Raw genomic sequence first — 15,042 nt, forward strand, 5'->3', positions numbered from 1 at the left:
AAGTTGCTACTGTCCCCACATCAACAAGAATGCCTTCTTTGTTCGCAGCCGAACATTTAAGTGGTGATACAAGTGCTGGAAACAGTGGAGAGATGTGTTTTTCTTCCTGTGACTCCTCACCCCTCCACCTCCCCCAACCTGAAAAAAGAAAGAAGTGTCTGAAATAAAATGGGTCTGGATTATTGTGTCAGTTAAATTATCTCATGTCTTTAAAACAACAAAAACAATTTTTTTTTGCAAAAACAAAATACAGCAGAGCGAAATTATAATTTTTTCCCTCTAAATGTTCTTTCCTTGAAAAATAATTGACTTTTGTTTCACATTAATTTTAAAGATCCTAATGAATATTATGGATTTCTAAAAGACCTAAAGGCATCGTGGAGCACTGACAAACATTATTATGCAAATAGCCTAACTGGATTCAGAATTTCACATTGCCTCTTGGAGGATAAGAGATAACTTCCGTGGTTAGAAAGGGCACAGGCAATGCTCTGACCCTGACAGTCACAAGAGGACTCACCTGGCCTCCTGCAAAAACTTTCTTCTGCTTTTTCTTGAAAGGGTGAAATTGGACCACCAGGATTTCCAGGCTCTATTGGCCCTAAAGGTGAAAAAGGAGAATCTGTAAGTATTTTAGCTTTGAGAGCAGAGGAAGACTATCCAAAAGATAGAATTAAAAATATATTTCTTAATCAGCCCCAATTCCATGCACCTTGGTTGCCCCTGCCATAGGGAGCAATAGATCAGATATTTGAGCATGCACTCTAGTCAAGGTACTAAGTTTTTTACAGGTATTACCTCACTTAGTTCATTTTTTAAAAAATCACCCCCATCCTTCAGATGAGGAAACTGAGGCACAGAGAGGTTAAGTAACTTCTGTAAGGTCACACAGCTAGGAAGTATTGAAACCATGAATCACTCCTAGGAAGGCAGATTCCAGAACCCAGGGTTTAAAAATCACTAAGCTGGGCTTCCCTGGTGGCGCAGTGGTTGAGAGTCCGCCTGCCGATGCAGGGGACACGGGTTCGTGCCCCGGTCCGGGAAGATCCCACATGCCGCGGAGTGGGTGGGCCCGTGAGCCATGGCCGCTGAGCCTGCGCGTCCGAAGCCTGTGCTCCGCAACGGGAAAGGCCACAAAAGTGAGAGGCCCGCATGTGGCAAGAAAGAAAAAAAAAAAAATCACTAAGCTGCCATGCTATAACTAAACATAATAGCTCAAATGAATAATAAAAGCATCTTTGGGCTTCCCTGGTGGCACAGTGGTTAAGAATCCACCTGCCAATGGAAGGGACACGGGTTCGAGCCCTGGTCCAGGAAGATCCCACATGCTGTGGAGCAACTAAGCCCATGCGCCACAACTACTGAGCCTGCGCTCTAGAGCCCGTGAGCCACAACTACTGAAGCCCATGTGCCACAACTACTGAGCCTGCATGCCTAGAGCCCATGCCCCACAATAAGAGAGGCCACAGCAATGAGAAGCCCGCACACCGCAACAAAGAGTAGCCCCTGCTCGCCACAACTAGAGAAAGCCCGTGTGCAGCAATGAAGACCCAATGGCAGCCAAAAATAATTTAATTAATTTTTTAAAAAATGAAGCATCTTTGGCAATGACAGTCATTTTTCAGGCAGCTTTAGAATCAGTGCTGTCACTCATGTACTCTGAAGTTCTCCTACTTCAGGAATCATGCTTGCCCTTAGTATTCCATCCAGGCCAGTAACAGCCCTTCCTGGGACTCTCTGGGAAATCTCATGTGTCCCACAAATCCAGTCTGGTGTCTGCTGCCCCGTCCATCTGCCCGCTCACTCCTGATACTCCACACTTGTGGGCACGTCTCCCACCTCTTACCTACCTCTCTGGGTCCCCACTGACTCCCCTCCATGCTGGAACACTGACACTCACCTTCTCCTAATTTCCACGTGACCCATAACAGACCAGTCCCTAAGATTTACTACAGTTCTACTGGGATAGCTGGGAATTGTAGAGCAGAATAGAGAAATCTGAATGGGTTAGAGCAGTGCTTCTCATACTAAGTGTGAACTTAAATAACCTGAAGATCATTTTGAAATGCCAATGCTAGTTCAGCAGGTCTGGCTTGGGCTTTTTACCAAACCCACGTTCAGCTGCTGATGGCTCATAAGCCAATAATTCGAGAGGCACATGTCAGTAGAAAGGAAAGATGCTTTAATCAGAAAAGCCAGCCATCTGAGAAGATGGTGGACTTGTGTCAAGAGACCAACTCCAAAGATTCTGCTCAGCCAGGACAGTTTTTAGAGGGAAAAATGGGGGAAGGATCTCAGTGAATCATTGAGGCAGGAGGTTGGGTTCTGCATCTTTCTCCATTGCACGCAGACTGGCTGACTATTTCTTCAGATGTTGTCTTGCCCGTGTGATCTGCCAGCAGGAGAGTTAGTCATATTTTAACTGCTTAATTCTTCATTCTTACTTCTTTTCATCTAGGAAAAGAATCAACAGGTTAGACAAGGCATGGGGTGCATTCAGGACAGCACAAGTCAGGAGTTAGTTTCAATTGCTTAGTGATCTCATTTTTATATTTAGGTTCTTTTAAGTTTAGAAGGGAACAGAAATGGGCAAACAGGAAAGGAACAAAAGAGCTGCTTTCAGCCTGAGTGGCTGTATTTCTCAAAGTCCCAGGCCGTGCTCCTGCTGTGGGTCCCTAGACCATGCTTTGCGTAGCAAGCGCTGGAGGATGTCACAGTTCCTAAGGGTTTCCCTGTGGTTCTCCGTCCTGCCACCAAGACCCAACCCCCTGAGACTACCTTTCGCCCCATCTATCTTACCCAGGAGAAACCAGCTTCTTTTCCTCTCAGTTCTTCTCCTTGTCAGTTCCCTCTGAAACCCTGAATTATCCCACACCCCTTACACGTCTTTGCCTGCCTCTCTTCTCACCACCCCCCACAGGAAAAAACACAAATATCACATTATTAGCAGAGCAGTTTAGCTCTTTGTGATCTCAACCTCTTTAATACAGAACAGGATGTGGACTTAACTTTGCATAATAACCAGAAGGCCCGAACAGAACAATAGTCTTCATCCAGATCTGAATTAGGAGCCTGAATGGTACTTTAAAAGGGCACTTTGTTCCCCGTTATAGGAAATTTAGAACAGGACCAGGTTAGACATCAGAGCTGAAATATCGTCTGGTTGAACCCCAGGATCTTATAGATAAGGAAAAAGAGGCTCTAAAATGTAGAAGACTTGTCCCAGATGGTAGCCATTGGAACTAGGACGAAACATCAGGTCTCTCGATAACCAGGCTCCTGATTTTGGTTCTTTTTTCTTTTACAAACAGTTACTTTAGTCAGTGTGGCTTGACAGAGGTTCTAGATAAGCAATGTGCTATAATCAGAAACAAGCAGTTACAAAAGCAATGTTGCCCATTGCTCACATCTAATTAACTTCGTCTCCTATCTTAAAACTCAAATTGATTTTTAGAATTAAGACTGAAAAGCAAAAATATAAAGCCCTAACCTAATATATAGAAAGTATCCAATAATAAGAGATGTAATGATGTTGGATAGATATGGGTCATATTAGTCAGAGTAGGTAGGTTATGCCTAGTAACAAATTAGCCCTGAAATATCTATGGTTTTAACCCAAGAAAGGTTTTCTCTTGCTCGTGCTGCCTGCCCAGCGTGGCCGGGAGGAGTGGGTGTCCTGCTGTACACGACCCTCAGTGACCAGTCACCAGGCTGATTGGCACCCAGGAGCTACGCCATCTGCTAGGTGCCACCTTCTCAGCCTCCACTGCCAGGGAAGCAGGACTGGAGGATGATGAATGGGCTCCTTCAAGCGGCATGCATCACTTCTGCACACATTTCACGGTCAGAACTAGCTGCCTGGCCTCACATAACTGCAGGGAGCTTGGAAACGTCAGGGAGAAGATGGGGGCCCACAGTGTCCAGGTCACGGGACACGAGGCTTGTTCAGTAACCACACCCCTCCCGATCGTGACCTGAAGGTCAAGCCCCTAAGAGGACCTTTGAGAGCAGCAGTACCTACCATAGTGGTTCTCACACTTGCCCTTGACTTTCAGATGCAAAAGAAAATTACTAAAATTACTAAGTTACTAAAAATGTGTGGTATCCATCTTATGGTCAATTCACTCCATTCAAATAATAAATCGATTACATTTCAAATCAAATCAAACAGACTGAGCAAGCAAAGCCTGGGATTGAAGTCAGGCTGCCTGGGTTTAAATCATCAGTGACCTCTTACTGATTCTGTGACCTTGAGGAAATGGCTTAATTTCTCTGGGCCTCAGATTCCCCCTCTGTAAATGAGTGTACTCATCGTACCCAGCCTGTTGACACAAGAGGGTAACTGTGTTAGTGTATAGAAAGTGATTAAAACAGGTATAAGTGTTTTATTCAATACATGTCAGCTACTATTGTTATATCTGTAAAACTTTAAATTCCCTAATTTAATAAACTTCTGTTCGACACCAATAGTGTACCTCAGAGTTGCTATGATAGTCAAGATGAATTATATCTCTACCTTCACAGAGTTTATTGGCAAGATAGACAAGGGAACATACAGTGGACGAATGCTGTTTTAGGGGAAGTAACTCAGTTACTCAGAAACTTTCTGAGTGTCTTTCCTCATTCCTGAAATGGGACAATATCTCCCTCACAGCCCTGTAGTGAAGGTTAAATGACATCATGATACATACCTTCAAGAACAGAAGTTAATAAGGGGAAGCCTCCCCGTGTGTGTGTGTGTGTGTGTGTGTGTGTGTGTGTGTATGTGTGTTAAGGGTGGGTTGTGGTGTTAGTAACACAGTGACAACAGGGGCAGTGTTAATAAGGGGCATTCCTTCAAACCTTCTGTCTCTCCCCAGAACCTTCATACCTAGACCCAACAAGAACTAGTATCAGTTCCACTGACTTGTACTGTTACTCACCCAGTAATTAACTGCTTCAAGCCATTTTCATTAAAAGAAAAATGAAAATTAGTAAAGTATTTTTAAAGTAATGATTTTGCATTTTTAAACACTAATTTAAACTCTGTATTTTTAAGCACCAACTGAAGTAACTGGAAAAATTCAAATGAATGTCCTTCCACTGATCACTCTGGCATCTTCACATTCATTCTGCCTCTGATTGGGTGTGTGTGTGTGTGTGTGTGACCATCTTCTATCTGAACCATGCAAGAGGAAGCTGTGGCCTTGGACCGCATTGTAATTTGTCAACCACTCAGGATTCTCAAAATAACATTGAAATGATTAACTTACTGTTCATTTGGAAATATGAAACGGTTTTTAAATTCATTTTCGTATGGTCCTTCTAAGCTGCATAGGCAGACAATGTGACGTTCTGGATCACTGCATGTTTGCAATGGAGTCTGAGTTTGGCCTGCAGGATTTACCCACATCCGGGTTTGGAGAGATTATTCCTAAAAGCGTTTATAAATGATTCTGTTTTCCACCCATTTTCCTAGGGTGAACCCTTTACAAAAGGTGAAAAGGGAGATAGAGTAAGTAGATGTTTTATCACTGTCTTGGGTTTTCTACTTCATTTTCTTTCTCTCTGATTTCTAGTATGTTTCCTTTGGAGTCTAATACATTTGATAAGGTCAGCTCCCTGAGCATTTTACTTTTTCCTCTGTGAATTTTGACTCTTTTATTTTGATAAATGAGAAATTTTAAACCTTGTTAAATGTTATCATGTGATGACACTTCCACATTGGCTTTGGGTAGTGTATATTTTCTTTAACCCGTTACTATTTGTGACTGGACATGAATGTGATGAAAGGTATACACTAAGGATATTTAAAATACAAAATTAATATGTAAGATACAGATTTTTTTCAAAAATTTTGTTAATGATACAAATTGGATTTCTCAAACAAGAAAGGATCAATGATAAGTCATGGAAAATAAGAAAAGCAAACTCATTATAGCCAATGTTGTCCTCTTTTGTGTAACCTTAATTTTTGTGTGTTTTTTTGTTCCATTAAATACATAGACCTGAAAGTAGAATCTCTATGACATATCAACTTAAACTTTACTCTTTCTTTTTCGCCCTCATCTGCAGTTTTAGTTCTCTTGAGATACAAGATGAACTGGCAGCAAATTATAACAATGTCAGCTAAGCAGGGAACTCAGTGACCGCTAATGGACCATGATGGTTAAAGTGTCAGAAGTGACATTGGGGAAAAAAACTGTTACAGAGAAGAAAGAAAAATAGGAAATTATTGTTTATGTATTAGCAATAATTATTTTAAATCATATTTTAGAATGAACCCTCCTTGACTTCACCATGTCTTCCATAATTTTCCCCTTTATTGTATGTCAGCTAGTGGGGAAGTAGATGAGTTGCAGCATTAGAGATGCTCTTCTCCATCCATATTTAAACATTACACATATGGTCCTTCTTTCATTTACAGGGAGAACCTGGAATAAGAGGATCACAGGGAATAAAGGTAATCCCCTGACCCCCTTCTCTTGCATCTCCGACGTAATGAGATTGTGAAGCATTAAAATAACCATTTCACTTTCCTTCCCACCCATATGTTTAGGGCGAGCCTGGAGATCCTAGCCCCCCTGGTGTAATAGGAAGCTCAGGACTAAAGGTATATAAGAAATAACTGAGACGAATGAGGATATTATTTTGAAGTTATAGCCATTTCTGTGTAAAACAAGGAACTCTGATGGACCACTCCTTTTCATCACAAATGTTCTCAGAGACTTTATCATGTTTCCATGGTGATCTCCCCGATCCCCACATTGGCCGCATTTATTACCTACATGGTAACTGGGCCTTATGGATCACAATGGGATTTTTAAGCTCTTTTCAGACCGTATTCACGATAGCATCCTAAAAGCTTTAAGAGTAAACAGTGTGAGCCATGTCTATGACCCTGAGCTATATTCTCAAAGAGAACAGGATTCAGGATTCAATTTCCTAATCCAAAATGATGCAGCCCAGAAGTGTTTGAGTTGCCCACGCAGGACTCTACAGGAGCGACCCAAAGAAGACCAGCTGTTGGGAGGTGCTGGAGAGATTCGTGTGATATGCCCCCACCAGTGGGCAAGGCAAGTTATCCAGGCCTCACCTACTGGTGAGAACAGACTCATTTAAGTGACAACATCTTGAAACTATCTTTGTAGGCCCAAAGCACGTTTCAGTGTTATATAGAGGAGGCTGGATGGTGGAAAGTCAATCTTTCTATAGATAAAGGTCACACCATGTTTTACATATATTCAGGTACCATCTAATTTTTATCAAATTAAAGTACATATCACCTTCTATTTAGGGTCAGCAAGGACCCGCAGGCCCTATGGGACCCAGAGGACCACCAGGAGATACTGTACGTATAGTAGATGCATGTGTCTTTGATATTTGGAAATTAAATTGAGACTAAAGCATGTTTTTTTTTGTTTTTTTGTTTGTTTGTTTTGCGATACGCGGGCCTCTCACTGTTGTGGCCTCTCCCATTGCGGAGCACAGGCTCCGGATGCACAGGCTCAGCGGCCATGGCTCACGGGCCCAGCCGTTCCGCGGCATGTGGGATCTTCCCGGACTGGGGCACGAACCCACGTCCCCTGCATTGGCAGGCAGACTCTCAACCACTGCGCCACCAGGGAAGCCCCCTAAAGCATGTTTTAAAGAACATCAACATCTGTTCATGTGACTGAGTTATACTACATTTTCCAAAGGCATGGGTCATCTCTACCAATAAAACTGAGCACACCTAATGTCAGGGGCTATTGAGAACATTAGTATCTTCATATAGTCATACGAGGTCCTTTTGAATATTAGCCTAAGAAATCAGTCTTTGAAACCCAAGTTAGCATTTCCATTATACATCATTATAAATGGCTTTTGGTTCAATTCTCCATCCAAGTAAGATACTTCCAAAGCTTCTGTTGTTGTCTTCTTGCAACATTCTCCAAAAAGGGCAAGTCTTTTGGCTGAAAATATTTATATAATGCAATTGGAGAAAGGTCCTCCGGTTGCATTAAACCTAGCTTTACTCAGCTCACACACACACACACACACACACACACACACACACACACACACACACACCCTCACACCGTTTAAATGTACTTTTTTTTTTAATTGAAGTAGTTGATTTACAATATTATATTAGTTTCAGGTGTACATTATGGTAATTCAATACTTTTATAGATTATATACCATTTAAAGTTATTACAAAATAATGGCTATTTTTCCTGTGTTGTACAATGTATCCTACTTGCTTATTTATTCTATACACAGTAGTTTGCACTTCTTAATTCCCTTACCCCTATCTCCTCCCCCCTTCCCTTTCCTCCACTGGTAACCACTAGATTGTTCTCTATATCTGTGTGTCTGTTATATATTGTTATGTTCAATCATTTGTTTTATTTTTTAGATTCCACATATACGTGATAACATACAATATTTGTCTTTCTCCATCTGACATATTTCATAAAGCACAGTACCCTCTAGGTCCAGCCACACTGTTGCAAATGGCAGAATTTCACTCTTTCTTATAGCTGAGTTGCATGTATATGACATCTTCTTTATCCATTCATCTATTGATGGACACTTAGGTTGCTTCCTTATCTTGGCAACTATAAATAATGCTGCTAAGAACATTGGGGTGCATGTATCTTTTTGAATTACTGTTTTCATTTCCTTTGAATATATAACCAGGCATGGGATTGCTGGATCACTAAGTAACTCTATTTTTAGTTTTTTGAGGAACTTCCACAATGATTTCTCTAGTGGCTGCACCGATTTACATTCCCACCAATAGTGTACTAGGGTTCCTTTTTTGCCACATCCTTTCCAACACTTGTTATTTGTAGAATTTTTGATGGTAGCCATTCCGACAGGTGTGAGGTGATACCTCATTGTGGCTTCGATTTGCATTTCCCTGATGATTAACGATGTTGAGCATCTTTTCATGTGCTTGTTGGCCATCTGTATGTCTTCTTTGGAAAAATGTCTATTCAGGTCTTCTGCCCATTTCTTAAATCAGGTTGTTTGTTTTTCTTAATATTGAGTTTTATGAGCTGTTTATATGTTTTTGATATTAATTCTTTATCAGTCATATCATTTGCAAATATTTTCTCCTATTCAGTAGATTGTCTTTTCATTTTGTCAATGGTTTCCCTTGCTGTGCAAAAGCTTTTAAGTTTAGTTAGGCTGCATTTATTTATTTTTGCTTTTGTTCCCTTTGCCTTAGAAAACAGATCCAAATATATTGCTACAATTTATGTCAAAGAGTGTTCTGCCTATTTTTTCTTTTAGGAGTTTTATGGTTTCAGGTCTTACATTTAGGTCTTTAATTCAGTTTGAGTTTATTTTTGTATATGGTGTGAGAAAATGTTCTAACTTATTGTTTTACATGTAGCTGTCTAGTTTTCCCAGCACCACTTATTGAAGAGATTGTCTTTTCTCCACTGTATATTCTTGCTTTCTTTGCCGTAGGTTAATTGACCAATAATTGGTTTATTTCTGAGCTATCTATGGTTCCATTGAGCTATGTGTCTGTTTTTGTGCCAGTACCATACTGTTTTGATTACTGTAGCTTTGTAATATACTCTGAAGTCCGAGTGTGTCATATCTCCAGCTTTGTTCTTCTTTCTCAAGATTGCTTTGGCAATGTGATGTCTTTTGTGGTCCCATATAAATTTTAGGATTATTTATCCTAGTTCTGTGAAAAATTCATTGGGCAATGCATTAAATCTGTCGATTGCTTTGGGTTGTAATGACAGTTTAACAGTATTAATCCTTTCAATCTATGAACACAGGGTCTTTCCATTTCTTTATATCTTCTTCAATTTCCTTCATCAGTGTTTTATAGTTTTTAGACTATAGATTTTTCGCCTCATTGGTTAAGTTTATTCCTAGGTATTTTATTCTTTTTCATTCAATTTTATATGGGATTATTTTCTTGCTTTCTCTTTTGGATAGTTTCATTATTAGTGTATAGAAAAGCAACAGATTTCTGTATATTAATCTCATATCCTGCAACTTTACTGAATTCATTTGTTACATCTAAAAGTTTTTTGGTGGAGACTTTACAGCTTTCTATATATAGTATCATGGCATCTGCATATAGTGACAGTTTTACTGCTTTCCTTCCAATTTGGATGCCTTTTATTTCTTTCTCTTGTCTGGTTGCTGTGGCTAGGACTTCCAATACTATGTTAAATAGAACTGGTGAGAGTGGGCATACACATTTTCTTCCTTATTTTAGAGGAAAGGCTTTCAGCTTTTTACCACTGAGTATGATGTTAGCTTTGAGTTTGTCATAAATGGTGCTTGTGATGTTGAGATATGTTCCCTCAGTACCAACTTGGATGAACATTTATCATGAGTGGATGTTTAAGTTTGTGAATTGCTTTTTCTGCATGTTTTGAGATTATCATAATTTTTACCCTTCTTTTTGTAAATGTGGTGCATCACATAGATTGATTTGCAGATATTGAACCATCCTTACATCCCTGGAATAAATACCACTTGATTATGATTCCTTTTATAAATTCTTGAATTCAGTTTGCTAATATTTTGTTGAGGATTTTTGCATCTATATTCATCAGAGATATTGGCCTGTAATTTTCTTTTTTTGTAATGTCTTTGTCTGGTTTTGGTATCAGAGTAATGGTGGTCCTATAGAATGAATTTGGCAGTGTTCCCTCCTCTTCAACTTTTTGGAATAGTTTGCGGAGGAAAGGCATTAGCTCTTCACTATATGTTCGGTAGAATTCACCTGTGAAGCTCTCCAGTCCTGGACTTTTGCTTGCTGTAGGGTTTTTTTTAATTGCAAATTCAATTTCACTACTAGTGACCAGCCTGTTCAGATTGTCTATTACTTTCTAATTCAGTGTTGGATGGTTTTATGTTTCTAGAAATTTGTCCACTTCTTCTATGTTGTCCAATTTTTTGGCATATAACTAGTATTCTTTTATGATTTTTTGCATCTCTGTGGTAATGGTTATCATTTTTCCTCTTTCATTTCTTATTTGGTTTATGTGTGTCCTCTCTTTTTTTTTTGATGAGTTCTCACTAAAGGCTTATCAATTTTGTTTATCTTTTCAAAAAACATAGCTCTTTGTTTCATTGATCTTATCTATTGTTTGGGGGTTTGGGAATCTTTATTTTATTTAATATTTCTTCTCTGATCTTTGTCATTTCCTTCCTTCTTCAGACTTTCAGTTTTGTTTGTTCTTCTTTTTCTAATTCCTTTACATGGGAGGTTAGGTTGTTTATTTGAGATTTTTTCTTGTTTGTTGAGTTAGGCCTATACCACCATAAACTTAGAACTGCTTTTGCTGTATCCCATAGATTTTGGAAAGTTGTGTTTCCATTTTCATTTGTCTTGAGGTGTTTTCTGATTTCCTCTTGATTTCTTCATTTACACATTGGCTTTTTAGTAACATGTTGTTTAGTCTCCACAATTTTGTGTTTATCCCATTTTATTTCCTGTAATTGAGTTCTAGTTTCATACTATTTTGGTTGGAAAAAATGCTTGATATAATTTCTGTTCTCTTATATTTGTTGAGACTTGTTTTGTGGCCTAGCATGTGATCTATCCTGGAGAACATGTGCACTTGAAAAGAATGTGTATTCTTCTGTTTTTTGATTGAATAAATGCACTTTCCTATCCACTCCCCCATGTCAGCTTTGTGTCCCTTGGACAATCTTCCTAGCCTTCTGACATCTTGGGAGCCAAAACCTCACTATCAATCCTCACTTGAGCAAAACGAGAAAAATGCTTGACCATCACTTCTTAACACTGATCTCTATCTGGCCATGATTTGAGTACCCTCCATGCAACTGTTAGAATCTCTCCTTTTCCCATCACCTTGGGAGCAGCCCCATGACATCTTGCTCTGTTCTCCATGCTCCCTGACTGAGACTACAGGGGTTCATCTTTCAGCACGTTTGGTCACTTGGTACTTTGAACATTCACTTCATGAAGCAAATCTTTTTGTTGCACCCCCAAGCCATTTAGTGAACCATTGAAGGTGTACCTAATGGAGAGATCTTACAAAAAGAAACATAATGCTGGTGGCACAGGTGGAGCCACAAGATGCCCAAGAAATGACGTTAAGTGATAGTGGCTAGAGCTAAAATAGAGACTAAAATAAAAGAGCCTTTCTTGCCAAATCATAGTAAAAGCATATTTTCTATTTACCCCATTGTCTTTCTGAGTCATCGTGTGATGCCACCAAGAGCCGTTCTTCCATGCCTTTTGGCAGTAATATGGATGGGGCATTTCGTTCAGGTCTCCCTTATTTAGTTTCTTTCTCATTACATTCAGGTTCCCTCACTTGAAACAACAAGCCACATATTTTCATTAAGGTTTTTCTCTCTCCAGCAGACCAAAATCAACACGTTCCCAGGTAGTTTGCATGTTAAAATTCTGTTCTCCTGAAAGACTCACAGACAGAAATGTTATTACAATAAGAGATTTTCTAATTGCTCTCTCCCTTTTATTCTGAATTTTCTAGGGATTGCCAGGAGAACACGGTATCCCAGGAAAACAAGGCATTAAGGGAGAAAAGGTATAGCTTCCGTTTCACTCACTTTGTATATTAAGTAGCTGGGTAGGAGGAAGAGACAGAGGGTCATAAGGACACTGAGGGAGTGAAAGGACAGGCCAGGGCAGCTGGGATTGTGCAGGAGATAGATGTTTGCATAAACTATGGCATGAGCGTCATCCCTGGACACTGTGGCAGCCCGGGTTCTGGCACTGAAAATGCAATGTGACAAAATGAACTGCCTTAGAGTTGAAGATCTCAGGACTCAAAAACCCTGTTTCAGGCTCAGCTAACAACTCAGGTATAGACCTAAGAAGTCTCAATCTCTCAGTACCTGTTTCTTGATGTCTACGTGGAAATAGTATTTTAGTACTGAACCATTACTTGGAAATAAAGAAAACATAAAGGTCATCTAAAGAACTATATGAATAGATTTTTATATTTTTTGCATATCTATTTATACACGTACATACATTTCATGATACTGTAAACCTACTGTAACATAGCTCACCGCAAGATCTAGGTGCACTTAAGATAACAGAACAGTGTCCGTGTGGATTGGACACTCAGTACATATAGTGGAATGAGTGAGTGAATGGGTGAGAGAATGCAGTGTGACTGGCTATGGTGACATCTTAATACTATGGAAACTGCTGCCTCTACATGTCCCACCATGAACCTGAGTGATGAAGTGAGAATCTTACCTTGTTTCCTCAGGGAGACCCAGGTGGGATTATAGGCCCTCCTGGACTTCCAGGTCCAAAAGGTGAGGCTGGTCCTCCAGGAAAAAGCCTGCCAGGGGAACCAGTAAGTACCAATCCTTTTACTACCATTTCCTTTGAAAGTTGATTAATTACTGTTTGTGTGTTCCCACTTTCAGATCACAGGCATAGGAATGTTTAGGTCTGCAGAAAAAGAAGTATTCATCTTATTCTTTAGATCAGAGGTCTAATCTTTTTGGAAATTTGATGCAAGCAAAGGGCTCTCATCTGAAGAAAATGCACACACATGCACCATTTTTCATACAATTTTGGGAGATTCACAGGTGCCCCTGAAGCTTCTGCAGGGACTATTTAGGGATCTATGAAGCCTAGTAAGGTTTGCTAGTTTTAAACCATAAACCTTCCTTGGACAATATCTTAAAACAGAAGAACTGCCTGAAATTTCCCTTCTAGAGGCTCTGCATATATAGCCATAGGTGGTCATCTTTAAAAAATGTCCTTGTGGCCTGGGCTAATCCCAGGACATAGAAAACTGGATAGCTGGAAAATCCAACCCATATGGCTGTTTCATCTGCCTTTTTTTCTCATCCCCTTTGACCTTTTATATGAATAGTAATAAATAATTCTCAATATCAGATGCCTCATTTTAAAGATGAAAACATCTTATATTTTAAAGTAACTACACAAAATCTGCAGCCTAGTGAAATTTGTGTTCCCTCTTCCTTACTATTTTACAGAAAAGGTTTATTCAAAAAAGATGAAGAGCAATGAAATATTTTTGAGTTATGACTTCTAAGATGTAATTAACCTTTTTAGGAAAAGAAATGTATTCACTTCCTTTTCTCTTCTTTTTCTTTTAGGGGTTAGATGGAAATCCTGGAGCACCTGGTCCGCGAGGGCCAAAGGTAAAAATATCTTACATAATTTTTAAAGAATTAATAATTAACCAAATATAACTGGAAAATCCATGTCCCTTGAGCCTCACACTAACAGAAGCATCTAATTGCACAGGGAGAAAGAGGACTGCCAGGTATCCACGGCTCCCCAGGTGACATAGGCCCCCCAGGGATAGGAATTCCTGGCCGAACTGTAAGTGAAATTCAATCAAGTTTTTGAAACCCTGTTGACCCAATGTTGTGAAATAAAATCCAGCAACAAATTTGAATATGGAGAAAAGAGTGAAATGGTCAGAGGAGATACAAAAAGTGCTAGTCAGAGAGCAAGAATTAATGGGCTTTGTGGTTATATCCTAAGCACAGAAGGTACCCACTGTTTATTGACTTACAGATGCTAATCACACGTACACTGATTTTGAATTAGAAGAAGTTATTTAACACTTTATTCCTCCATTCTATATATTTAAAAGTACAAATGAGTGTAAGATTATGAGAATGCCCAATATTAGGATATTATATATTACTGTTTGTTTTTAATTAGAATAAAATGAAAAGTTACTTTTAAAGTGAATGGAGTGCCTATAAATGAGATGATATCAAAAATCTCTATGTAATATCTTAAAGAAGAGAGAATAGAGATAGTTTTTGATAGTTAAGACAAATAATAGAAAGTTTTTTGACGTGTTTTAGCTACAAGGGTAATAATGATAATAATGACCATTGTATGCATACTTGTGGACTAAATAGCAGTAAGAGATAAAACTTTTTATTTACTATGAAAAAAGATAAAAGATTTTGGGACAAGAAAAGTGAAATAGATGGTTATCCCAAAGACATTAATTTGGGGATTGGCCTTGAAATGAAATTATCGTGAGAGGTAAAAGAAGATGTAAATAGTGAATGGTTATATTGTGTGTGGCT

General features: G+C 39.3%; 1 protein-coding gene across 1 annotated transcript in view; it reads left to right on the forward strand.

Moving 5' to 3' along the window:
* Nucleotides 1-15,042, forward strand: part of COL19A1 (collagen type XIX alpha 1 chain) — a gene marked incomplete at both ends in the record, with an annotated part of 350,042 nt that overhangs the window by 280,242 nt on the left and 54,758 nt on the right. The window contains 9 exons of the mRNA XM_082669016.1: nucleotides 562-624; nucleotides 5,459-5,494; nucleotides 6,407-6,442; nucleotides 6,539-6,592; nucleotides 7,277-7,330; nucleotides 12,474-12,527; nucleotides 13,221-13,310; nucleotides 14,086-14,130; nucleotides 14,237-14,314. Of these exons, the coding sequence (XP_082525142.1) occupies nucleotides 562-624; nucleotides 5,459-5,494; nucleotides 6,407-6,442; nucleotides 6,539-6,592; nucleotides 7,277-7,330; nucleotides 12,474-12,527; nucleotides 13,221-13,310; nucleotides 14,086-14,130; nucleotides 14,237-14,314 (510 nt within the window). The remainder of the gene's footprint in view (nucleotides 1-561; nucleotides 625-5,458; nucleotides 5,495-6,406; nucleotides 6,443-6,538; nucleotides 6,593-7,276; nucleotides 7,331-12,473; nucleotides 12,528-13,220; nucleotides 13,311-14,085; nucleotides 14,131-14,236; nucleotides 14,315-15,042) is intronic.

Source organism: Grampus griseus (assembly GCF_964374135.1).
Source record: "Grampus griseus genome assembly, chromosome: 13".
NCBI classification, from domain to species: domain Eukaryota; kingdom Metazoa; phylum Chordata; class Mammalia; order Artiodactyla; family Delphinidae; genus Grampus; species Grampus griseus.